The sequence below is a fragment of the Ammospiza caudacuta genome, chromosome 16 (genome assembly GCF_027887145.1).
Source record: "Ammospiza caudacuta isolate bAmmCau1 chromosome 16, bAmmCau1.pri, whole genome shotgun sequence".
Classification (NCBI taxonomy): Eukaryota; Metazoa; Chordata; class Aves; order Passeriformes; family Passerellidae; genus Ammospiza; species Ammospiza caudacuta.
Genome location: NC_080608.1, coordinates 14,110,834 through 14,137,634, shown reverse-complemented (window position 1 = coordinate 14,137,634; position 26,801 = coordinate 14,110,834). Strand labels below are relative to the sequence as shown.

Sequence of the window (26,801 nt, the reverse complement as noted above, 5' to 3'; positions counted from 1 at the left end):
AATGAGGAGCAAAGCTGATGTGCTTTTGCCTTTCTGAGCATGCAAGGGCTGGGTTCAAGCCTCCCCCTGCCATAATCTCACCACTGATGTTGAGAAGGTGGGTGAAGAAGAAGGACTGCTTGTGGAACTCCTCAATGGCCAAGACTATTGGCCCATCCAAGCTGCTCCTCAGAGTCTTCTTTGAGCCACTCTTGTCTGCTATGAGTGACTCCAGCATGGTCCTCACCATGTAAAGCTTTGGAAAAAAGGTGACATGCAGTTACCCCTCTACAGACATCATCACATATGGCCTTGGTGTTCTGGGAACAAAAAGTAACACCTCTCCAAGGTGGTTACCACCCTCTGCACACCACTATCCTTCAGAGTTAGAGATAATCAAACCCATGAAAGAAGAGGCTTTGGGAATTATACAGCGAATTAGGCACAAAAGCAACATTTAACACACAACAGCATGAAGACTTTGTGGAACAGAGAACGGAAACAGCTACTAATCCACAGGGTGGGAGACTCCTACATGGCTCTAAGACCATTAATTCCCCACACAGGAGACAAACATTCACATACCTGTGTGCTTGATGGTCCTACTGCTCGTCGTGGGACTTTAATATCAAATCCACCCTTGGGATCCTTCTCCCCTCTCAGGCAAGGATCATTTGGAGGCTCCCGACCTCCCTCCCAGTCACAGATCGTCTTCCGAATCGCCTGAAGGACACTGGGGCGGGGGAGAGGGAGAGCAGGGCTTAACTTGATTTTACTTCAAGATGAAAATACCTATGGCTGTGCACATATGAGAGGAGAGGTACCTGAGGTGGGATCACACACAGCTGGCATTGCTGGGATGATGCCCAAAAGTTACCTCTGGAGGAGCTGCTGGCTAAAAGAACTGCTGGCTGCTTGTGTACTGGAGCATACCCAGGGCTTGTGTATTACGAAGTGTAACAACACTAATCAATATATGGAGCTTGCACTGCATTGAGGGAGAGACTGACCTGATCAGAACATTCTTCTTCTTCCTGACAGCCTGTCGCAGAGGCTCCCTCAGGGTCACCTGGGCGAAGTCCTGCAGGGCCGCGTAGATGGTGTTGCGGATGGCCTGGTTGAAGACGCTCTCCATCCGCCCCATCAGCACCTGCAGGCCTTTGATCATGGCAATCACCTGAAGGAAAAGTTAAACCCAGATATAAATGCTGTTTTCCAATGTGTGAAGAGAACTATAAATCCAGCACGGAGAGAATTCAGGACTGAATTAATTCTACTCAGCTAACACAAGCCCAATGATCAAGCAGCTAATTTTTGGGTGTTAGCTGTTTTACAGGTCACAAGAAGCAGAGGAAAGCATTTATACCACCAGTTTCTTGCCAATGGCCCCTGTCCCTTGTTTTTACCCCTGATCTCTTGGTATCTTTAATACCACACAATCCCAGGAACTGCACATGCTCCATGTGTGGGTGCAGCTTGCACAGAGCTGCATCTGCACAGGGCACAGCCTGCCCTGCCCAACAGCACAGTGGAGGAAGCCATAAGGCAACATCCAAACCACCCTGGACTGTGTAAGGCAGGAGGAAGGTCAGGGCCTCCCAGAGCCTGGCTCAGAGGACTGTTCCCACTGTTTACAGCCTGCCAGGATGAGAGCTGATGTGTCCTGGGGACTGGCTGAGCATCTCTTGTATTTGCACAGCTCCTGGATGCAGCTGCTGCTCTTGCTCCAGATGATACTGCTCTGCAAGCCCCCTGTTCTGGGTTTGTGTGGCAACATCTTGGGAGCAGGAAGCTAGAGGGGTGACCTCCCACATCCAATAAAACCAACATCAGCTGGCTCCATGACAGACCCAACACTGGCCAGGGGCAATTTAAAGGCCAGATTAAGGGATGTGGGGACCCTAAATCCCTTAACATGGGTCACATGGCAGAGTATGGTGAGAAAACCCTTCCATTCTCTTTCCCTGGCCTGAGGAACATGGACAGGAAAGCAGCCTGGACTGGCTCTGATTCTTGTGCAAGTGGCACCTACTTCCACAAAGGCAAACTTCTCCTCACTGGTGTAGTTGTACCGGGTGGCTCTCTCATACTCTTCAGCTGTTCCTGGGCAATCCTTGTTGCAGAATTTATCTGTGGGATGAACCAGCTTCCAAGAGTACTAAAAGATGGAAAGAGACCATGTCAACATTGCAATGAGGAAGAAGATAGGCTAGAAAGACTGAATTAGGCTGTATGCCAAAAAACCATTCTCTAGACATCACTACAGTTTGACATTCTTGGCTATATTAGCACTTAATTAATTGGTTTTCTTTATCTGGGAGGCTGCCAGGCATACCAGGCCTTTGACATCCATGGATTTGTGTTGAGATGTGGTCAAAACTTTGCAAATTAAGAATTTCCATCATCATTTGAATTACAGTTTCAGTTGCTCCCAGACTCATCCCAGACTGCTTTCAGTGATGCAGGGATGCACTCACCACTTCCATGACGTGGGCACTCCACTTGGAGAGCAGCTGCAGCCCCCGTAAAGCCAGGTCAAAGAGCTCCCTGTACTCCTCATCCGACTTCTGGCTGTCCAGGCCTGAGCCAGTGACCACCTGGAAGAAATCACACCATGCTACAATCAGCAACTTGCTGCTTCACTCAGTCAACAGATTTCTCTCCAACATCCCACCTGAAATGAATTCCTGACCTTATGACCAAGGTAGAATTGAGTAAAGCATGTACTGTCCCTCAGGAAAAAAGACCTTGGCAAGGCTCTTTTTACACAGCCAGTCAAATTATTCCCTACAAAAAAGAATGAGTCTGACCTGTCATCTCTGAGCAAATAACTGACTGTTTTTATTCCACTTTCCCACTCCTTTTCGATGGTCTAATACTACTGAAATCCTTGATAATCCTTTACTGATTAAAGTTCAAAGAAGCTCTTACAAATGCCAAAAAAGAAGCGCCTGAGAACGCTACCATTTGTTAAACTGACACTGATGAATGAGGATCACACATGCAAAAAACAGTCCCAATGGCACCAGAGAGGGCACTGGCATTCAGTAATGAAAAGAACAGAGATGCCTTCATGAACTTTCCTCAAAGCCCTGACTGACAGGCCTGTGTAATTGAAAAGCCCAATTTGCAAGTCATTGGTGTTCTGACTTTTGCCTGATTATAAACATTTAGTTGCCAGGTTTTTTTCCTGGTTATTTTAACAAAGCTGTGATCAAGGAGCAGAAGCTGTTGCTGTAGATCTCCTGGTGCACATGATTTTGTACCTTTCATAAATTGCTTTTTTAGTGCTGCATCAAGACGAGCTTGTTCCACCCATGTCCTTCACCCCTCCTCGCTGTACATCTGTGAAAGACCATGGTCCTGCCACATTGCTGTGTTCCAGGCTTGTCCACTACTGGATTCTTTGTTTCTCTTTGCCAAGGTCGGGATTAAATGTGCGAGACAGTATTTCTTGATAGGACTCAGATGTTTCTTAGTTCTTATCTATGTTACAGTCCCACAAACCCTGAGTTCTGCAGCACTTCACTCTAACAAGCTAAAAATGGAGATGTATCTCTCTTTCTACAAGGCCCTTTAAGGATAATCTGTCCAATTAAGAAATGACACCTAAATTATTTTTACTTTTAACCCAACAGCCAACCCACCCGTGCCCTCAACGTAGACTTTTCTATCCAATCACACAAAACCACCCAAACCCATGGAGAAGAAGGTGAAGAGGAAGAAGGTGAAGAAGAGGAAGGTAAAAAGACCAGCCTCCACCCTAAAACCTCCATCTTGCTTTATATATTACTATAATTTTAAACTCTTCAACTTTACATTTTCCACCCGGTGGTATTATACACTTCTATCCAAATTCCACACCCACAATCCCAGTTCTATCATTCCATTTTGGAAGCCTTCTCCATGGCCTCAGGTCAAATGCAGTGCTCTCCTGAGGGTCAGTGCCTTTTAGCACACAAAGTCTGAAATTCTGCCCAGCCAGGTTGCAGCAGTGCCCCCAGCCCTCCTGCAGGTGCAGCTGGACCCACCTCGCTGTTGCTGTAGCGCGCGAGCTCCGAGATGAAGCGGATGTGGTCGTCTCGGATCTGCACCATCTGCTCACAGATGTTGTACTGGGGGCTGATGCTGCTCTGAGTGCACGTCCACCTGGGCAAAAAGAGCAACATTGTCAAGGACAGGACACAGCTTGCACTCAGACAGCCCAGGGACAGCTGCTCTCTGCGCTTCAATGTGCTCCAGGCACGCCACCCTCATGGCGAATGTCAGCCCTGTTGTGTCTCTGTGTGTGGAGTGTCCAGAGGTGGTGTCACACAGCAGGATGGGGACACTGGCCTCACCTCTCAGCCTGAATGTGTCTGCTCCATCCACCCTGAAGGCTGCTCTCCATGTAGGCTCACCTACCCCAAGGGCAGAGGTGGCAATCTTCCCAGGCCACCAAGGGACAAGCTTTCAGGGAAGGATGGACTTCAAAGACCTGCACTGTTTGCATCCTTTCTGCTAAACCCAAGAATGACCATCCTTAAAGGTCCTCCCTCCAGGTCTGGGTTGTGCTGCCTTCTCCTGCAAAGAAAAACTCTGCAAAGAACTAGCCCTCCCATTGTTTTTGGTTCTGGCTCATGCTGCCAGCTCAATGAACAACCCTGAGTACAAACGATGAGCAGAATTAGATTTTCATTTGAATTCACCCATATGTACCATGTGTGTAATGTCATCCTAAAAAAGGCAGCCAAAGGCACAGTTGTATGAAGGAATGGGACAAACCAGGTCTATTTAATTTAACATCTCCTTCCTCCCTGTAATGTATTAGCCCCAGATATAGAATCAGAATGGCACCACCAAAATGTTTTGTGCAACCAATTGTCTACCAGTGAGATTCTCATGTCTCACTCTGTCATCACAATGTAGGAGTTCAGATAATACTTTTTTTCCACCTTATGATAGTCCTGTTCTCCAATTTAGACTGCCCATACAAAAGGAAGGTGAGGAACCTGCCCCTGATATGGACATACACATATCTCTACAGTTAACTGCACTTGTTGCCAGTATTTGGGGTGGTAGAAAGTCCTGGAAATGCTGGGCCACGCCATCCCTTGTGAAATCCATCCTCCCCCAGTCCCCAGTTTGGCTCTTACCCGTTTCCATGTGCTGCCCACTGGACAATGGGCAGGGTAGCAGGAGTGGCCAGGGCTGCCCCAGCCCTCCCTGCCACACACAACCTACTCCACAGTGCAGAGACAAAGCGCCATGCGGGAAAAACACCAATTAATTCCACTTGCACGGAGACAAGGAGGGAGAGAAAGTGACAAAAACAATGTTAGTAAGAAATGGGGATTACATGGAAGCACCTTGGCAGAGTTAGAACTGGGAGTCCCATGCAGTTTGCTGGGAAGGCAAGGGAGTGAGGAAGAAACATTGGTTAGTACGGCACGGCACACAGACCTGGTGAGACAGATTTCAAAGACAGACATTAAAATTGTGCACAGGTAAAACAGCCCATGAGCTACCTCGGTTTTGAGATGAGAAAATGAGGAATGCTGCTGACACATGTTTCGTTGAAATGTGCTTTCTGAATGATTTGGGATTAAAAGGAGCAAATCTTCAGACAATTTTCCTCTTTTTTAAAAAGAATTTTCAAAAGTATTAAAATCCACATTACACAGAACCATATTTTTTTCTCTTGTTTTTCCTCCTCAATTTTAATTGAAAACTTTTTGCCATGTTGTTTTCAAACCTCTCCTGAACAATTAAAGGGCACTTTTCAACCAGTTTTTGGGAGGGCAGGGATGGAGGGCTGCTCCTGGCAGGCAAAGAAGCCAGACCCTCCGGGGGTGGAAGGGGACAGCAGACAGAAGCCATGACACTGCAGGTTAGTTCCTGTCCTGCTGGAGAGACAGCCCAGCCTGGCTGCTCCTCAGACACACCAGAGAAACCAGATTTCCACCCAAGACAGTCCCACAGGTGGAAGGCCACTGCCTGCTGAAAGCCTGGCTGCCACCCACCACTACAGCCAGGCTTAGTTCAGACAGGCTGTGCTTATGAGGGGTTGCAAACCTTATTCCAAGGATATCCAAACCTAACAACGTTCTCCTGGCAATCACTGAGCGTGATGCAAAGCTACAAACACCAGTGGGGCCTCTCACATGCCTGCTGTGACTGAAACAATGTCTGTGGATTCATCTGATGGAGCAGCAAACTGCCTGTGAGCCCAGGCCACTCCTGAGCTCTCCACTCCTGCTCTTCTCCCACAATATCCAGAATCATTAAATCATTAAGGTTGGAAAAGATCATCAAGATCAAGTCCAATCTTTGACTGATCACCACCCCATCAACTAAACCAGAGCACGGAGTGCCACATCCAGTTGTTAGTGCCACATTCAGTCTTTTCCAGTTCATTAATTTCCAGAGCATCTGAGCCTCTGGTTCAACCCTTATGGCTGCCATCCTTCTTCATGAGTTCTGCCTGAGCTAGAGGAGACACCCTGGCTACTGCAGAGATCCACTGCTGAGTTCATGCTCTGGAGGATTTTGTCCTTGGGGTGCAAAGTGTGGATTAAAATCTCCCCAGAGCAGGGACACAGCTCACACTCACACAGCTCGCACGCACCCGGCGCTGCCCCAGCCCATGCACCAGCCACCCTTCCTTCCTCCTGCCTCCCTGCCAGCCCTCCCAGCCCTGCCTGCTCCCTGGGATGGCTACACAGAGCTGGCTGCACCCCCAGGGCCACGGGAGGACATCTCCCCATGCAGGGACAGGGAGGGACACGCGGGCACACAGAGCTGGCACGCCGGACTCGCCCCACAGGGACACACACACGGGCACAGGCCTGGCACACCTGCAGGGCTCAGCCCCCACGGCCCTCAGGACACACACAGAAGCCAAGAGACATTATGGCAGGCACTCACTTGGATTTGTTCTCCTCATAGTGAGCACTGGTCTTAATGTATCTGGCCAGTTCTATCTGCATATCGCCGAATAAAGGAACCACCTGCAGCTGCTGGAAAAGAAAACAAAAGATGGTTGAAACATGGCAGAGAGAGAGAAAGAGAGAGAGAGAGAGCCTGGCCCCAGCACAACACAAGGGACTCCAAAAAGGCATGCTGCACCTCTGAAGCTTTGCAAAGTGCAGACCTAGACCCAGGGTCATTTCACAGCTAGGAAATGACTGCGAACGGTCACAAGGCTTTCTGTGGGAGGAAATCACTCCCTGTCCGTGCTCTGGAGCCCTGGGCTCACTGCCACCAGGCTGGTCATGGCCAGAAAGGTTCAGTGCTGTAACCAGCCAGAGAAAAGGATGTTTTACAACAAAAAGAGAGAAGTGTGGTCCTGAGCAGGCCTGATTGTCTCCCAGCCTAATCCTCCAAGAGAACAGAGGCATGAAAAGCCAGCATGTTGCTATTCTGGACACCCAGGAAGGTGTCAGCTTTCCCCAGGGACTCAGCACTATCAGGTGTCTTAAAACTTCTCCATGAAGAGAAAGACACAGGCAATATAACATGGCTCTTCCTGCCCTTCACATCTCAGAAGGTTTGGGATGGGAAATAAATTCTAAGTGCTCTGAAGACACCTCAAGCTCAGGCAGGTCCCTCCTTCACTAAACTTCTACCTGCAAGCAAAATCCAACCAAGGGCTACTGACAGCTCATCAATAAAACATGAAGCTTCAACTTCACCCAGCCACAAAAGCCTTGCCCCAAAATTCAGGGAAGATGGGTGGAAATTCCCTGTCCTGTTATCACACACTTCTCTGCTCAGGCTGAGCTGTGCAGGATGTATAATGCTGTCATCAGGGATTCCCACTGGCACTTCCATAAAAGGTTTAAATGAAGGGGTAGTTCATTTTCACCACTCAAATTCCTGGGCAATCCACTAGAAATTTAATCAGAAGGCAATAAGCAGATGTAGTGAAGGAGAAGTTGGTCTTTCCTTTTTGAGATCTGATAGTTTGGAGTGGTACTTTCCCGGAGATGCTGGAGAAGTGCAAATGGAACCAAGCTGGAAAGGAGAAAGTTACCCCATGCAATGGAAGGTTTTTACCTCATTCTCTGATGGCCCACAGCACTTTGCAATGAAAAGCAAACCTGCCTGAATGCACCAAGATGACCAAACTCTACAGATTACACTGAAGGATTGATGTAGAGATTTAGCTGAATTAGCAAAGCTGAATCAGGGAAAACCCAGAAAACTCCAAAGAATGATGTGATAAATCACCTTTGCAGAGCAGTCTCCCCAGTGATGGGAGGTTTTTTGAACACCTCATTATTGCCCTGTCCATAAGGTTCTGGTGTCTGTGGCCCCCTGCTCTTGGGGCTGTCCCCGGGGGTGCAAATTGGGGTAAGCAGGTCCCCACCAGCTCAGGGGAGGATGGACATCAACTTTCCATCACACCTGGGCTCACCTCTTCCCTGCCCTGCACACACCCAGCACATCACCACAAACTGAACCTCGGGGCAGCAAGCAAGGAGACATCCTCCATCCAACACCACCACCAACCTCCTCATCCAGGCTCCTCACCCCACCTCTGTGGAAAGCACCAGGGAGGATCCACTGTGCTGAAGAGAGAGGGGAAGGAGCCCTCTGTGCCCTTCCACACATCATCACCTGCTCATTTTCCCTCATCTGGAGCAAGTCTTGGTAACAGAAACTAATCTTTCCATCTCAGGGGAAAGATTAATAAAGGACTCAGGAAGGACTCAGGAAGGACTCCATCTGCTCCATCTGGGAAATTCTTCTGCTGTCCTCCTGCTCCTTGCCACCAACTCATTTGTCTTTTGCTAGATCCCACCACGGCTCCTACAGCTGACCTGCTCCAAACCCAAAATGCCTCCCAGTCCCAGAAGCAGTGGAAAGGAGGCACCACCTTCCCTGAGGTGCTGTGTGGCTCTCAGTGTCCTCTCCACCAAGAGGGTTATCCCAAACCTTTCCTGTGCTCAGGAATGAAGGGCAGCACAGCCTGGCCTCCAGCTGTGGATCAGACCATGGCCAGATGTGCTCCAGCAGAGAGAGGTTGTGTGGCTGCTCCCACCCTGCCCCTGGGAGCACCCAGGCTTCATGGGCCTTTCCCCAAAATCCACATCTCAGACCAGACAAAAACAGTTCATCAAACCAGAGTGACCCTTTGAAGATCTCACTGGGCACCTCCAAATCCCAGTTCACACAACTTCCCCAAAAGCTTTTCCTGTGCAACAGGGAGCACAGTTTATACATGAAATAAAACTGCCAGCTGTGTCCTCTGTCCCTCAGCCCAGCAGCTTGCAGAGGGAAAGAGAAGCAGAACCATCACCCACACAGACCTCAGCAAACCAGCCTGAAACCAGAGGCTGCAAATCTCTGTGCAAGGAGCCAGCAGCCATGTCAGCTGGGCACACCCTCCCCTCAGCCATGGAGCAGCCTCTCCATCCTCTGGGGCCTGGCAGGGAGCAGCCAGAGCTGCAGCTCCCACTGCACAACCAGCTCTGCACCCACAGCCCTGCAGCACTGAAGGGCAGCCCTGCTCCCCTCACCCTGCTGCAATTCCACTCCCCAGCCTTTGGCCTGGACAGCTTCTCAACCCTTGGGGTTTTGGACCTGTAAATGATTCCTGTAAATGATTCCTGTGGTTTGGTTTTTGTTAGCAGCAGTGGTACAGGCTGTTAATCCACTGGTCTGCAATAAACACCAGCCTCACACAGACAGCTCACTGACCTTGAAGAATTTGTCTATTTTGCTAAGGTTGATTCTCTTCTTGGCATCCAACTTGTAAATGTTGCTGACATTCCCATCCATGAGATACAGGCCAAACCCCATCACCTGGAGAGGATGGAAAGGCAAGGTTTCATCAGCATGGAGTCAGCAGCACAAGTCAAAGACACTGCTCCATCACCCAGCATGAGGAAAGAACATTTCAGGTTCCTGCTACCACCTGATCCTCATGAGGAAATGTTTAAAATGTGCCTGTATCTGCCAGGAGGCACATGGCAGGCAGAGGACACACAATGGATTGCTTCTGTTGTCTGTGCAAAAACACTGGATGCTTCCCTTGCTTATTTGTTCCTCCTCTCCCCACGTAACAACAACCCAAAAGTTTTCTCTACCTGTTTACTTCTGGAGAAGAATTTAAAATATTTTCCTGGACTGATTTTCCCCCCTCATTAATTCAGTACAAATCATTACAGAGAGTCAAACTCCCCACACATCAGAGAACCTGAGCTGACTCACACCCTTGTAATGAAGTTTTTATGGTAATAGTGACTGCCATCATTGCCAATGACTGACTGACAGCAAGGACAAATACACCAAATAAAGAGATATTTTGGCATGTTTATCTTGAGGACTCGTTACAGCCAGAAAAACAAACCTGGGAGCATCTGCCTTCTGCAGGGAATTATTGCTGGGAATGGGCACCAAGAAAATTCTGGGTTACAAAGTTGGTGATGATTCTACAATGTCCTCTGCAGTTACACAAGTCAAGCCCATGATCCTGCACTTCCATGCACAACAGAAAAACCCCTTCCAGCCTTGGAAGATGTAGGGCACCCACCGGTGCCCTCACCCACCATGCACTGTCTCTGCAGAAAAGGGATGCATTTCAGCCCAGAGGAGCAAAAAATCAAGAAATTGAAGAGAGACATTGTCCTAGGAGTGAATTTCATTTTACTAAAACAACCGTGACTCTATGCAAGCACCCAGGCACACAAGCATGGCCCAACCTCACCTTTAGGAGCATGTGCTTCTCACTGGGGGTGAGATACATCTTGTTTTCATAGTAATCCACACAGATGTTGACAATATCAGCCAGCAACTCCTCATAGCCAGGGATAACCTCTAGCTGTTGGTGCAGACACTGAAACACAACAGAAGCCACATTATCCACATGGGCAGAGGAACAGCAGAAACCAGGCAGGAAACATTTTAAGGATTAAGAGTGGAACAATAAGAGGTTCCTTCAAACCTCATTTATGCTTTTGTTAAGTTTACCAGCAGAAGAGCTTATGGTACTACCCAGGAAAAACAACCTTCCTCTGCAGGACAATTCTTCTTCAGACTGATCACAGCACCCAAACATCACACAATGAGATGTAAAGGAGGGTGACTCTGAGCAAACTGTCTGATTCCTGTCTCTGTGCAATATTTTAACTAGTTAGCAGAACCAATGGAGCTCGTGAAATATGGAGGGCCATGGGGGCTGAGCTGCAGACCCCATGCAGCTGCAGGGGATGGAGTTCTGGCAGAACCTTCACCTCCCAGAGCTCTTCTTACATCTTTTAGATCTTGATCTTTGTCTTAACACAGAGACCTTCAAAGCCACCAAGGATGACACACGAAGAGACATTGCTAGAATTACCCAGCCTGACCAAAAGACCACCAGAGCCAGTGGCACAGACCCAACAGCTGCTGCCACAGCCTGGTGTGAGGTGCTTCAGCCTCAGGAAGGCCACTGCTCCTCTCTGCCCATAAAGGTTCAGTGGCTCACAGAAAAGGGACCTGCCTGAGTGATGCGGTTGTGGTTTGCCAGGAACATGGAGAGGTTCTGGGACTCCTGGATGGACTGGGGGTCTGCCATCTTCCTCAGGAACTGCGCAGCTCTGGAAGGGACAAATCCAACATCAGCAAGGGTCACTCAGCCAATGTGAGACTGTCACCACCCACCCTCCCTGTCTGACCTGCAGCAACGCTGCAGCCTCAGACCCCTCTGCATCACAGCTCTATTCACCAAGAGGGAACTGAAACACAACAGGGCTGAGAGATTCGCCTAAATTCACAAAGAGAACCTGGGACAGCACAGAAACCCCATCTCCAGCCCTGATGTCTTCCTGCCCTCACTGCTGGTCAGACACTTTGTCCCCTCTCACCTTTTGTAAGCAGAATGATCATTTTTCACGCTGCACTTCATGTTCTTCAGCTCATCCAGGACAGCAAACATGTTGATGAACTTGCCCAGAGTGAGGAGATAGGCCTCAGACACAAAGTCCTTCCTCCTCTCAGCGTGGCACAGGCGCTTCACCTCGCTGCAGAAGCGCTCGATGGCCTTGCGCTGCAGGCAGGGGCACAGGGTCATGCACCTCCAGGGAACCCCCTCCACCCCACCAGCTCCTTTAAATAAAGCTTTTTTTTGGCTGGGGATGGAGGGTCTGAGGTTCCTCTCTGCTGCTCCCATGCAATGAAGCATTGTTACAAATCACTGCTGACAAACATGCTCAATGCTTGAGGGGAGAAAGGGGCTCCAGCTCTCCAACCCCAAGTGTGGGTGTTCTGCAACATCAGGCTGCATTTTCTATGTGGGACATAAAGGCTTTACAGGATATAAAACCTAAAAATGATTGTGAAACTCAGCTGCAGCTGGTTATAATGCAGGTGGTGATGGGGAGCCCACAGCAGCTGTGACTGCCACATGGCAATGGACAATCAGCTTTTCACATCCCCAAAAACAGGAAACTGTGACACCCTTAGCTCTAAAGAGTGGGGACTCTGGGTCTCCATGAACTTGAAGACCTGAGGTGTGCTCTTTCCCAAGCTGTATAAAAGATTTGGGGCTGAGCAAGGGACACACATTTCCCTTCACACAGGTCTCAGGTTTCTGCTGCAGGCTGCAAGGGAGAGATCTACTGGGGGTTGTCCTGGCAGGCAAGGATAGCACAGCCCTGCTGGGGACGTTAACACCAAAGTAAATAGATTATTTTTGCCTTTCTCCTTGACCACTTACCTGAAAATACATGAACTTCATAAGCTTGGTGACTTCTGGCTCAAGGACTTCCACTGTTTTCTCATAAATCTCCACTCGGTTTGGCTGTTCATTACATTTCACCTGCATTGCAAGGAAAACCATCTGTGTCAGCATCAGCTGCTAAGCCAGCTGTGGGTCACTGTGGCACCTTCTCCTTGCTTCACCTGGAGTCCTGTCCCCACCCAAAGACAACAGAGGGACCTGAGAAGGAGCTGGTTCTCAATACAACCAGTGAAAGCAAAAGGGGATATTTCAGATCTGAAATTCTCTCCGTGCATTCTAAAAAGGCACAATCCTGATTCTGGGGGACAAAAGTCTCCTAATGCATTTGTCTGGCATGGAACACAAGCAACATGGAGTCTGGACCTGCTGTATAATATTGTAGCATGAAGTTATCTGAGATTTGTGTTGCAAGACACACAAGGCACCAGGTTCCAGCTCTGCCAGAGCCTCGCTGGGATTATTCTGGTTCTGTTGAGGATCCATTAAAAATCACTGGGCTTGTCTGTGGCTGACAGCACTGAACTGAGTCACTGTCACTGGGCTCCTGGGAAGCTAAATTTAAGGACTTACTCAGTTGTCATCTATCTCACTTCCAAAACAGTTCCTTGGAGTCATTACCAAACGTACAGGGAAACAGCAGCTGCCCAGGGCATCCTGCTGCCCTGCTCTGCTTTTGTTTGCAGCTGTTGCTTCCAGGAGGCTCTGATGGGGCTGACAGCTCTGGGGCACGTTCAGGAACTCAGCAGCTGCTGCTCAGGGCATGGGGGGACACATCAGCCAGCCTGGCATGGGGGCTGGTGCCAAAGAGCCTTTCCCTCCCTGCAGTGGGCAATCCATTGCCCCCTGCCCTGCTGTTCCACACTGCAGTCAGGCAGCACCACAGAATCCCAGAATATTCTGAGCTGGAAGGGACTCACAGGGATCACCAAAGCCCAGCTCCTGGCCTTGCCCTGAGCATGCCACCATGCACCAGTGGCCATGAGGATGCAGTGGGGGTGGGAGGAGTGGTGCACACTCAGGTGCAGGCCCTGTTCTTCACCTCTGATGCAGCAGGGAGCTGCACCTGACCAAGCAGGGAGATTGGGGGGCTGAGCACAGGACCCCCCTGGCCACATCCATGTGCCCCATGGCAAAGCACAGGGGTCACTGCAAGATCAAGCCTGGTCAAGGTGTAACTGAACCCTCTGCCATGGCATCCTCTGCTCCTCCATCACACCCAGCACTGAGAGCAGCCTGAGGGGAGCACAGGGGGAAGGGACAGGGACCCACAAGCTGCTCAGAGAGGCACAGATGGCACAGGGAGAACACTACACCAGATGATTTTAGTGCTGCCTTGCCATCAGCTTAGCCACAGCCTTCTGCTGGAGTAGCCAGGGGAGGCCACAGCAGCAAATACAAAATACCAAATCAACAGCAGGAATCTCATCATGGCTGGGTCTCAGCATCCTCTGCTTTAGTTTGCTTTGCTTCTCCTGTTCTTCTGTCTCAATTCCAAACTAACCCACAGCCAAGAAAAACCCAAGAGGGGCTCTGGGACCCCCCTGCCTGGGAAGGGCTGGGCTACCTGAGGGATGGCTCGTGAGCAGCTCCTCCACGTGTAGAGCATCACGGCGTACTCATGCCCTTCCTCCAGCATCTCATTCTGAAAGACAGAGGGTGCAGGTGGGACAGGGCAGGCCCTGGGGGCTCAGCAGCCTGGGGACAGAGCTGGGGGACTCACCATGCTGGAGTGCACCGTGGCCTGCTCGATGTACCTGGCAATGCCTGTCACAAAGGCGTTCCTGTCCTCAAAGTTGGTGTCAAAATTGGCCTGTGGGCAAAACAGAGAGGTGGGGATGAAACACAGCTGGTTGTTTGCTCACCTGGTACAGTCTGACATGGGATGTGCTGGCAAAAAGCAGAACTGGTAGGGCTCCTGGGCATGGGAGGAGCTTGTGATCTATTTGAGGTGCTGCACCTCTAGGTCTGAAGTAGTTTCATACACACACACACCCTGAGATGCTTTGGAATCACACATGGCTGTCCTGCAGGGAATATGTGTGCAAATATGGCAGTCAAGACTGACATTAACAATCCTTGTAGAATCCAGCCCAACTTTACAGCAGCCACAGCAGAGAGACAAGCTAGAGCAATTACTCTGGGGATTTTAGCTCGGTAACGCAGACAGATGCAGCCTTATTAATTTCTGTTTGTGCCCTGGCTGCTAGGGGAAGACCACATCCTGTCAGCAGGAAGGCCAAGGGATAAACACAGAGAAAGGGCAGGGAATGAGCTGTCTGGAAAACATAAATATGAAAGTCAGCCCTCATCCAGGTGCTATTATCAGTGCTACGGTTGCTCCTGCAAGCACAAACAGTTGTTGGGACAAACATTTGCTCTGGAAGCTGTGATTCAGTTTTGGGCTGGGACAGGGGAGCGAGACACTGCAGAGGCAGGTTGGGGATGGAAAATCAGCTCCCCTGGCTCTCTGGATGCCCTTCACATGCTCTGTGCTTGGTGATTTCCCCTGCCAAGGCTGGCTGATGGTACCTGCTGCAGGGCAGGGCACACAGAGGCCCCAGGCACCCAGAGCTGCTCCTTGTGATGACAGCAGCACTGCAGCCACCACACTCGCCTCAGTAACTGATTTCCTGAGTGGGACAGCTGGGAGCACAGACCTGAGGCCACAGGGCTGCTCTTCTCAGTGCCTCCAGGACATCACATGTGACCAACGTGACAACAAAAGCTGAGATCGCATGAGCATTTCTGGCTAGCAGGGGGAAGGGCTACACACAAACTGAGTATGGTGAGGAAACAGGCTTGGCCAACATCTCCAGATCCAGCTTAGAGGAGGTTTTTAGGCTCAGCTGTGTGCACAAACTCATGGCCCTGAAAGGAGGCTGTACCATAAGGCTGAACCCTGAGCCCCTCATGAGACACAAGCCAGCAAAGGCTAAAAATTTATTGAAAGAAGAGATAAGCAAATAATTACATCAAGATTTTTCAGGCAGAGCTGAAATTTGAACAGCCTGGAATGACCTTTGGGTCTGATAACCCATAGAGATACCAAAGCTGTGGAATGAGCCCGGGCTCTGAGCTGCTGTAATTCCAGCATACAAGGCACAGCAATCCCAGTGCTGGTGTATTTATACACTGCCAGGGGTGAGCCAGCAGCTCAGGAGTGGCAGGATGGAGAAAGGAACCCCCTATTATATTTAACCCTGGGTGTGGTGGCCAAGCAGCAGAGGCATCCCACTGCGGGAGCCGTGCCCTGGGCCCCTGCCAGGCTCTGCTTGGTGAGTGCAGCTGCAGCTGAATCTGAGCTGTTCAGGGCACAGAAGTGGTTCTAGCAGCTGCCCTCCCGTGCATGCCAGCAGCTCCAGCTGTGCTGGAGGCACAGGCCAGCCAAAGGCAGGCAGGACCTTGAGCCTGCCCCGCTCAGTTCGATGCACGCACGACCGTGGAAAGGAAGCACAGAAATATGTGCACAAATAAACACTGCTGAGAACTTGTTGCTGTTATCACAAATCTTATCTCCTGCTTCCCACCCATTCATGCACTCTGGTCCTCATTTTCACTTGGCCTTAAAAGTCCCTTTCACCAAACTCTGGTGCTTTCTCTTTAAAGTCCTTGGGAACAGATTTGAGGCTAGATCTGTTCTGAGTGCTTCCCTCAGCACGCTGAACCCCGGATGTTTTCAGCTGGTTCTCACAGCGCTGTGTGGCCCCGTGCTTTGCATGAGCCTCTGGAACCACCCTCCCTCCCTCCCCTGTGCCTGGGGGGTACCTGGTACATGATGGAGGAGGGAGGAGGCTCGATGCATGGCTGCTGGTCTGGCAGGGGCAGCTCCTCCAGCAAGTCCACGTTGGACAAGGCATCCTCGAGCGTGACGTGAGTCGTCATGGCTGCAGATCTTCAGCTCCCCTGCTACATCCAAAGCAAAAGAGAGGGTGATAGGCAGACAAGACAATCAGCCAGCAGGCAGGACACTGAGTGGGAAAGGACAAAACCAGAGCACAACTCGCTGGCATTGCAGGGGACAAAATCCCAATTTGTTTTCCTTTTTCTTGTGCATTATACCACATCTCTGTGTCATCTCTCTCCTGCGATTCAACAGCAGAGCAGGAATGCAGAATAAGAGAAACACAACTACCCACCCAGGCACTTCTCTCTTAACTCTATGCAAAACTCCCTCAGCCAGCACAGCTGGTGCTGCAGTGCAGCTCCAGCAGCCCCGGGTGAGAGCGAGTGCCCCGAAATGCAAAGCGGTGCTATCAAGAATATCTCCTGAAGCTGCTTGGTTAGAGAAGTATGACGGATGCTGACACTCACATGCTTTCCTCACACACATGAACAGCCCTGGAAACTGTAAACAACCAAGTACATTAATTCCCAGAGGTGAACTGGAAAGGCTTGAGTGCTGTGCAGGCAAAGCTGTGGCACTGCAAGCAGCAAAAGAAGAAACTGCTGTTAAATTTCCCTACTTTTACCACTGACGTGGCACCCCCTGCCCAGTCCCATCCTGTCCTGGAGCTGCCAAGAGCTCCAGTTGCAAAAATGAAAATAAATACACAGAATAAAATCAAAGGGAAACATTTCTGAAAGTTCCCTGGTGCTGACCCCAGTGGGAAGCACAGAGCAAACCTGTGTGTCCCGGCCTCCCCTGGCACTCACCTTGGCTGTGAATGCCCAGCACGGGGGGATGGTGCTGTCACCCAGGCTGAGCCCTTGTGTAATCACAGCCACAGGGCTTCCCCAGTTAATGCCTAATCCTGTGCAGTAGCTGTGGCTGACCTAGAGCCTGTGTCTCCCAGGAAAACACCCTGCTGCACTCAGACATTTGGAGAGAGAGAATTCTTTAAATATTGACACCTGATTCCATTAGAAAATCACAGCCCCTCCAGTGCTTCTTGCCTCACTCAGAGCCTGTCTAGTTTGAAATGTGAGCCTTTGAGTTTCACTGCTCTGATCTGCAGGACAGCAGAGTTCCCTAAATCAAAGTTCCCTATGAGATACTCACACATTTCAATATAACACCCTGCAAGCCAGCTAAGCTCTTTGCCTGCCTCATTACAGAGCACGTTTTCAAATCCTTTAATCATCTCTTTGGCTTTTCTCTAAGCTTTTGCAACTTTTTTTTTGCCAGACACGGTAGCAGGCAGGACACAAACAGCAGAACCACAGCAGCTCCTTTGGTCACTGCTTCCAAGAAAATAAGTTTGCTTTTTGTTTCCAGCACTGGGAAGGATAATGGCATTGGGATATCCATGGATAGGCACCCAGCAAGGGCCACAGCCAAGGGGGAGGCACAGGCTTCATGGTGGGTCATATGAAAGAAGGAGTCTGCAGCTCATTATTGTGGGCTGCAGGAATACCTATGAGCCTGGCAAAACCCATTCCTGCTCCACAAATGCCTCCCCAAGGCACCAGGCAGCTGAGAAACAGGTTTGGTTGTACCTGCAGCTGAAGCAGCATTAAACGAGTGCCTGGAAAATACCCAAAATCTCAAGCAGCTTTTGCCCCTCCACACTCAAATTTCTGTTTCCTTCTTCACCCCTGTCTGGTAAAATGGTTTCCTGTTACAAATTGTAGCAACTGTCAAAGGCAGACACGACATTTCTGCAGCTTCCTCCCTGCCTGCCTGGGGCTCCCTGGGCTGCTCTCTCTGCCCGGGGGAGGCTCAGCCTGCCCAGCCCCAGATGGACACAGATGGACACAGAACTGCCCACCACACTCCCCCACCATCCTCAGGATCACCATTGGCATCCCACAACAACACTCCTGGCTACTCACTCATGCTTCATTGCACACTTCAGGCTTGAGAAGGCAAAACTTTCCATTTCATGGGCTTTGTGGCTGTTTATTTGGGCTCATTCCCCATTTTTCTCTAAGTCCAATTCTAGGGCCATTTGTGCAAGGTGCTGTCTGTTTGCATTCCCACAACAACTCTGTGACACTCAAAGAGCTCAGCCACTCAAGGGACAAAATTATTGCTGCTGTTTGGGCCACCCCAGGAGAAAAAGCACCAAATGAAGCATTAGGGTCCTGCTGTGCCAGGCAGTGCCCACACCTGGGAGGCTGAGCCAGTCCCTACCCTGAAAGTGTTGCACTCAAACAGGCAAAGAGGAAGGGTGCAGAAATGCAAGCACAGAAAAGAATGCATCAAGTGAGAGGTGCAATCAGCCACCAGCCCACCCCAACTTTGCCATGGCTGAGCAAGGACCCAGATGCAGCTGGAAAAACTACAGACTTAGAGGGTTTAACACATGAGGTTTTATGGGGACTGCCAGCTTCCAACCCACCTTTTCTTAAGACCAACCAGGAACCCAACAGCAGCTACAGGGAACAGTGTGGTCAGCCTGGACTCCCCTGGTGTCCCCAGCACATTGTCACAGACAGGGTGTGTGACAGAGGGGCCACTGGTGCAGACCTGGGTCATTCAGCAGCCCAGATCAGCCAGAGGGGATGGCAGTGAAGCCCCACTCCCCCTGTGCTGCCCTCCCTCACCCCACACCTGGGTCATTCAGCAGCCCAGATCACCCAGAGAGGACGGCAGTGAAGCCCCAGTTCCCCAGATCTGTGCTGCCCTCCCTGTGCCCTCCCTCATTCTCCTGCACGTTCTAACCCAGACATCTGGGGCTGTCCTGTACATCCAGCTCCATCCCTCTGTCCAGAGACAAGGGGCAGCTGGAGGTCATCCGGCAGCAGCTCCAGCTCAGGGAGTTCAGGGATCCCTGGGGACACTCATCAGAAACCCTTCACTGCCATCCACCACCTGGGCTTTGGGATGGCTGTGCTGGGAAGGGGACAAGAGGACACGGAGCCCATGGTGACAGTGCTTGGGCACACAGCCATGGGCTGGGCCCCAGCCGAGCAGGGAGCAGCACAGCAGGGCCCAGGAACGGGGCTCGCCTCTGGCCTAGCCCAGGCACAGTGGGGTGAGGCTCTCCTGAGGCACATCCTGCCTCTCTGGCCTCACAGGAGCCACCTCCAGATCCCAGCTCTGGTCAGAGAAACCAAAGTTCCTCCTGTCCTACATGTTTTGGCAAAACTGAAGGTGAGCCTGGCAGAAACCAACCCCACCCCAGTGAAACCTGAGGCAGGGATGCTGCACTGGGCTGTTCATCCCTCCTGCCCATGAGCAGCGGTGCTAATGGCAGTGCCGCCCACTCTTTCTGCTCATTTGCTTCAGGAACTTCCCATCCCCTTCCCACAGCTCAGCTGCAGCCCCTCCGGCCATCTCACACACCTTCCAAAGCCCAATGATCTCACAGAGGACCTGGGGGAGCTGCAGGGAGCCAGCCAGGCAGGGATGGGAAGGAGGAGCTGCTGACACAGGGGCTCTTGTGGCACAGCCTGGGGACCAGAGCCTGGGGACCAGATTCACAGGCAGCACAGGAAGGCTCTGAGCAGAGAGGATGGACAGCCCAGATGTCTGAACTTGCAGAGCATGTCCTGCCTTCCCCGCCAAAATGCTTGCCCAGAAGTACTGGTGCAGTATCACCCTCTTTGCAGGGAGAAGCAAGGTGACTTTACTGTCACAAAGGTGACTTTACTGTCACAAAGGTGACTTTAAAGCCCAAAGCAGCTTGGGCCTGAACAGTAAAGACTTTTAAAATAAATAATGACTTTTAAAAGCAGGGCCATAATGAATATGTTGCATGCACATGTGCTCAGCTCCCAGGCTGCACAGCTCAGGGCTCTGGGGAAGGGGCATGGGCTGTTTAGGATTTTCAGCTTGCCTGCTCCTCACACTGGTGCTGTAGTAGGCACCAAGAGCAGGAAAGGAGGCAAGAAAAAATGGGAATTGCCCAGACAGAGTCCAAGCCCTGTGAGCATGGGGTGAGCAGTAAAAGACTTTTGCTGGGGAGGTGGCAATGTAGAGAAGGAGGACAAACCTGGTCACCCTCTGATTATCTGAGAATCCAGCTCTGGCTCCCAGCCCCTGGGTAACCTGGGAAAGTCACTGAATTTAGTTTTACCCCTGTGAAAATGCTTCTCTCTTTCTCCAAATACAGCACCAAAGCAGTGGGCAGGCCCTCTCCTGGCCCAACAAATTCCCAGCAGAACCAAGTGTCAGTTTCATAAAAGCCAATTTCTGGTACCCACTGCCTGACAGCAACAGGAGGATAAAGGATCCTGGTCACAAACATATATTTAGTAAAAAATAACTTCACAGTGTAAAGCTTTAGTTTGACTCCTGCCTAAAATGCACAGGACTTGTAATTGCAACCACCACCACAGTCAGGAGGAGAGTGAGTGAGGTTGGCAGAGCTGGGCCTCTGCTCTCCACAGACACAGATGTTAATAACCATAAAATTACTTTCCCATCAAAAAAAGGAAGCCAAACTGCATGACTCCTGAAGCTGTTTTCCTCTATTTCCACTCTGTGTTTTCTGCTATCCCATTAGGGCTGAGTTCCAAGCATTTGCACCATCCTTGTCTCTCAGCAACACAATTATCCTGGAATTTATTTCTTTTAGAATAACTAAATAGTATTTTTTTTTTCTGGTGCCAAAGAAAGCGTGTCAAGGAAGGAAACAGGTATATGAAACTACATTTCCAATAGAGTTGAGAAATTTAAAACAAGTTTATAAGCAACCCACTGCTGACAGTTAAAGCACTTCTTGGGAAACCAAATCACACAGGCCAGCATTGTTAATAGTTGACCAATTATTGATCTTCCAAAATCAATGTTCCCATTTTTCATTAAAAGATGATAACGGTTTGTTAACAAAATTGAACACAGTGAACATGAATTCAGCATATCCAGCTTTACTCCTGGTCAGAAAATGGAAGATTTTCCCCTATTCCTTAGGCTTCATTAATAACAATCAACTGTACAGAGAAAATGAAAAAAGAATTTTCCTAAGCAGAGAATTAGCACAGAATATTATGGCTGTGACACCAGAACACCGGGCTAGTCCCTCATCTCTGTGACTAACCCCAGACTACCATCATCAGGCAAAGCACTAAGGTGATTTTTCTCTCGGTATCTCAGGGCAGGAGGGCGCAGGGGCTTCAGCGGCTCAGCCCAATTCCCTGAGACCTTTGTGATCCAAAGCCCCCAGGCGGGAACCCCCCTTGGGAAGCGGCAGATGGCAAAGGGGGCCACGCTCTGCTGCTGGCAGCGTCCCCTGACAGCACAAACCCTGCACCCTGCCCCCTTCTCCGACAGCAGGGAGCGTTCACTGTGTGCCGCTGCTTCCCCGTTCCCTCCCGGTCCTTCCAACCCACGGAAATCTCCTGCGGAATCCATCCCCTCGCTCCCTCCCCCGGGCCCGCTGGGATGCGGCTGCCACGGGGCATTTCCAGCGGCATCGGGGGCAAAGTTGAGCACAAAGGAGGAGCTCTGGCGGCCCCGGGCACCGGCACGGGCACCGGCAGTGGCGGGGCGGGAGCGGTTCCGCCGCCCGCGACCCAGGCACAGCCCGAACCTGCGGCCGCCGCTCCAGCCCTGCATCCCCAGCGCTGCCTCTGACGCCGGCGCTGCCTCCATCCCCCTCATCCCCCGTGAACACCATATTTCCACAACACGGGTGCTCCGGGAGCCGGCCGGGGCCGCCCTTCCATCATCAGCATCCTCTCCGCGCCCCGTTCCCCATCCACCCCGGCTCGGGCCTGCAGCGCCCGCGGGCCCGGGGCTCGGCCCCTTCGCCCGTGCTGGGGATGCGGGGCGGGGGGAGGACAAGGCGGATTTGCGCTATTTTTTCCCCGGCGCCGTGCGGCGGCTGCGGGCAGGCTGAGCGCCGCAGGTAGCTCGGGGCATTGTGGGATACATCCCGTACATCCCGCACATCCCGGCCCGCACATCCCGGCCCGTATATCCCGCACATCCCGCACCTGCCCCGCTCCGCCCGCCCGGGGCTCGGCGGAGATGGGGCTCGGCGGCGGGCACAGCCCCGGGGAGGGAAGGAAGGAGGGAAGGAGGGAGAGAAGGAGGGGATGGAGCCGCGCAGCCCCCGCGCAGCCCGCGCCCACCCCCGCCCGCTCACCTGCGCTCCGCGGGTGCGCCGCCCGGCGCCGCGGGATGCTCGGCGGGGGATGCTGCGCGCCGCCCGCACAAAGAGCAGGAAATGGCTGCAGCAAGTGCACTTCCGCGGCTCTGGCTCCGCCGGCCCCTCCGCGCGGCGCGGCGGCGGGGGGAGCCCCGGCCCCGCCGCGGGAAGGGGCTGGAGCGGCGCGGGCGGCTCCTCCCCCAGCGGCGCGGGGGATGCGCGGCGGGGCCGCGGCTCTGCCCCCGCCCGAGGCCGGGGCCGCGCTCTCCCCGCGGCGCGGAGCTCCGGGCTGGCGGCAGCGGGGCGCCCGCGGCGCCCGGCCGGCAGGGGAAGGCCGGCAGCGCCCCCGGGGCACGGGGGGCACAGAGCAGGGGGCGGCCGCGGCAGCCCCTCGGCAGCTTGGTGGGTTTGGGTCCCTGAGAGAGCAGCAGCGGGATGGGATTCTCCATCTCGCTGCTGCTGGGTGCGGGTGTTCAGCCCCCTCTGCCCCTCGGAGGACCATTGATAGGCGTCACCTACCATCCTAACAGACGCCCTGGTGGCAGAATACATCCACATGTAGAAAACATACAGAGCCTCGGATGACTGAGCGTGTTGGGGATCAAAACCTGAAGGCAGCGCCTTTGCTCAGCGCTCCAGTCTTCTACTGAGTCAGCACCGCATCTGAAAGGTCTTCCTTGTGGCATTTTTGACATCTGGCTTTTTTTTCAGGGACAAGTTTCCAGTCTTGCTTTGACTCCTGTTTAAAGCTCTAATACAACTCTTCAGATGTAGTGGGAAATCCAACCTTACTGCTTTCAGAGGGACACTCCCTCATGGTGACTGATACAAACCCTGGATGGAGCTGTCTTGCTTGTTGAAGGACACTGGTGGGTACCCAAGGATTGATGAAAGTCCAGATACAGGTCTAGGTGTATTTCTGTGGGGGCCCCGGCAGTGTCCCTTTCCTGAGCATGAGCTGTGCCAGAATCAGATTGTTACCTGGCCTTTCCTGGATTTGAGAGACCCTCCAGTTCCTCAGAGACTGCTCCATGGAAGTGCGGGGCTGAGCTTGCTCCTGTGGGTGTCTCTTGGCTCTGTGGGGAAGCCTGGACACCAGGTTTACACTGCAGATCTGTAATTTGAGTGGATGCCACGGCTGAAGGCACTGGGGTCTGCAAACTACAAAAGCAGCAGAACTGTCTCAGGAACTAGCTTTGTTTTAAAGGACAGGACCACGCCTGAAAAAATGTATCAATAAATCTCTGGGCATAGAACCTTTCTCTGCATAGCATTTCTTCTTTGGGGTTTGAACTAGGTGACCTTTAAAGGTTGCTTCCAACCCAAACTATTCTATGATTCTGTGATATCTACAGCTCTATCTCACCCTTGTCTAGAACACATTATAGCCATCATTCCTCTTTTTACTATTTAATACTTGTCAGAAAAATTCAGTAAGTGAGCGTTGTTACTGCAGACACAAAAGACTTAACAGCAAATATCACTCTGAGGCCATGGGTGAAGGTTAGTTCAAGAAATCTGGCAGAAGAGAGTGCTGCGGACTTTTCTTGTACAGTTTAATCTGGTCCCGTTATCAGCCAGGCTCAGTGTGATGGGAATTCCATGAATGTGATGATGCTATTTTAATTTTCTGCTCCATGTTGTCTTAGCTGGTAGAAGGATAGAATGAGCTTTGCTGCATTTGTGCTGCAGATCTCCCTGTATGCTGGGGACAGTGACAGCGAGGGGCAGCCCCAGGCAGCTGCAGCAGCAGTGTGTGTGTGCATCAGTGTGTGGAGAGGAGAGAGGGCACGGTGCTGGGGTGAGCTGAACACACCTGAATTTGTGGTGGCTGCCAAGTGAGCTTCAGCAGAGCCATTCACCTGAATCCTGCTGTGCTGACAGGCGTTCAGAGAGGGACAGCACCAATCACATAAAAACATGCTCATTAAAAATACTTCAGGTAATTCTAGATTTTTTTTTTTTCAAGCCTGATTTTAAGGTAATTGTGCACTGGAACAACACCCACATCCCCAGGAGGACTGACCCATGCCCAGAAAAGAGCTTTTCATGGCTCATGCTGCCACGCTGCAGTCCCTGGTCCCCACTGAGAAGCATCAGCTGCTCTTTCTAGATGAGGTTCCTGCTTGACTGCCTTTGCTAGCAGGGGCTCCAGCCTGGCTGTGCCTGTGCCTGGCCATCTCAGCAGCAGCTTGGGGACACGCTGGGACACAGCTCTGGGCCTGGCTCCAGCCAAGTGTGCAAAGCCCTGCACCCACCTGGGATAAGCAGCGGGGAAAAGGAGGGACAGGCACAGCCTCCCACCCTGGAGAGACACAGCCAGGCACAGGGCAGCAGCTGAGACCTTCAGCACGTGTGAAATGCTTTCTAGGAGCATTTCCCCCAGAAATGCTTTCTAGGGAGGCAGGGAAGGGGTGTTGAGAGAAAGGTGACTCACTTTGCAGTGGGAGACTGATATTCTCACCTCTGCTTTGTGGGGAACGGATCTGGTCAAGCCACGTGAAGGGCACCCAGCTAAACTTGCCTTAGACACTGCTGAGGTGAGGGAAGACTGTGTTACACTGCATTGTTATCATTGATATCATGCAGTTATCCCACTTGGCACTGCCCTTCTGAGATTCCTGAAGTGCCCTGTAAATTATGGGGAAACACCCTCTGGGAGCACTCAGATATTACCACCCCCAATTTTATGAAGATTCAGAGAATTTAAAGCCACCATTATAATGGATATTTAGACCTAAAAATCTAGTGTCTATTTTATATTATTTGCAGAGATTCTGAATGCTTCCTACCCCCATAAACCCAGCACATTGTGTAACCCCAGAACACAACCACAGTTCTGGGGAACAGAGATATTGCAGAAAGCCAGAACAGGCCTGTTTGCATCTTGGTGGAGGGGATTTGATTATAGGTGCATGGTTTTTTGCAGTTTTGCTCAGATACAGTGAAAGTCACAGTTGAGACTCAGCAATTTTATTGTTTGTAAAAATCCACACTGTGTGCATAGAAAGACTGCAAAATAAAACTGAACATAAACCATCACAATAATATTTTGTGCAACCCACTCTAGCTAATAAATATTACACTTATCCAAATATAAATATAACCTCAGAAATATCAGCTAGCAGAGCAATATTGCTGCTCCTTAACAGCAATGTCCTCATGCTCAGCAGACCCCTGGGTCCTTCAAGGATGGTGGGGGCAGTGAGCTGAACTTTGTGAGCCTGTAGACACCCCTGTCACAGTGTGACAGAGGAGATTTGTAAGGCAGGAACTGATGCCTTGCCCATTTCCACATGCCTGAAAAGATATTCTGGCTCCTAAAAGCCACTGTAGAACAAGGAGCTTGAAAAATATCAAAAATTAAGCCTCCTTCTATGAAGAAATAATTTGACACAGGATATGTGAGATCATGGGATTACATTATTTCCTTGTTCCATTTTTGTTGGCAAACATAATTGAACCTGACTTGTGTAAAGACAGGAGGTTGTTGCTGGAAGTTTGCATTTCAGAGTTTTTTAAGCTGCTGTCGTGTAAGGTTTCCTCATGTTCTCACCTGCCCAAACAGAGAAGCATCAAAAATACATATTGCATGTCTGCACACATCATCTGTGAGTCCTCCTGACTTCCCTACTGATTGTTAATGCTTAGCAAAAAGTCCTGATCTTATTTACAAATTCTGCAGGACACCAACACCCACACTTTGGGTTTGATGTCAGTTATGTCAAAACAGTGCCTCTGTCTTGCAGTGAAACCACAGATTTTAATGGAAATACCAGGAGAGGGATTTTGTTTATACCTTCTGCTGTCACCACATGATGTGGAACTCCTTGAGGAGGAAGAACCCAGGCACAGCATTCACACTGGACTTTTGTTTAGTCAGTGCCTTTGTTCACAGAAGAGATGGAGAAGTCTTTACTTGTGGTGGTTCTGTTACTTTTTAAAGTTCTCATGATCACTGGTGCACTGAGCACAGACTCTGCATGTTTTCTCCTCCTGGCTCCCTCCTGAGCACTCTGGCTCCTTCCTGCCCAATGCACCAGTCCAGGAGTAGATTCCTGTACCTTTCACAGGTAATCAGATCCTGGGACTCTGGGAACACACAACACTCTGCACTGCTCACTCCTCTGTACTTTGAA

The 26,801-nt window shown here is 51.0% G+C and overlaps 1 protein-coding gene across 4 annotated transcripts in view; it reads right to left on the bottom strand.

Moving 5' to 3' along the window:
• The window catches only part of CYFIP2 (cytoplasmic FMR1 interacting protein 2), a 49,829-nt gene extending 27,002 nt beyond the window's left edge, over positions 1 to 22,827 (bottom strand). For 2 of the 4 annotated variants that reach the window (XM_058815648.1, XM_058815652.1), the window contains exons 1-16: positions 22,660 to 22,827; positions 16,451 to 16,591; positions 14,406 to 14,495; positions 14,250 to 14,327; positions 12,662 to 12,763; positions 11,811 to 11,992; positions 11,447 to 11,543; positions 10,673 to 10,801; positions 9,664 to 9,768; positions 6,886 to 6,977; positions 4,011 to 4,128; positions 2,457 to 2,576; positions 2,012 to 2,137; positions 990 to 1,156; positions 565 to 712; positions 82 to 235 (exon numbers count right to left, since the gene is read on the bottom strand). In XM_058815648.1, coding sequence (XP_058671631.1) covers positions 82 to 235; positions 565 to 712; positions 990 to 1,156; positions 2,012 to 2,137; positions 2,457 to 2,576; positions 4,011 to 4,128; positions 6,886 to 6,977; positions 9,664 to 9,768; positions 10,673 to 10,801; positions 11,447 to 11,543; positions 11,811 to 11,992; positions 12,662 to 12,763; positions 14,250 to 14,327; positions 14,406 to 14,495; positions 16,451 to 16,567 — 1,825 coding nt within the window. In that variant the 5' untranslated portion in view covers positions 16,568 to 16,591; positions 22,660 to 22,827. The remainder of the gene's footprint in view (positions 1 to 81; positions 236 to 564; positions 713 to 989; positions 1,157 to 2,011; positions 2,138 to 2,456; positions 2,577 to 4,010; positions 4,129 to 6,885; positions 6,978 to 9,663; positions 9,769 to 10,672; positions 10,802 to 11,446; positions 11,544 to 11,810; positions 11,993 to 12,661; positions 12,764 to 14,249; positions 14,328 to 14,405; positions 14,496 to 16,450; positions 16,592 to 22,659) is intronic. The other 2 variants (XM_058815651.1, XM_058815650.1) reach the window with 2 other exon arrangements.
• Positions 22,828 to 26,801: the final 3,974 nt, after the last annotated feature.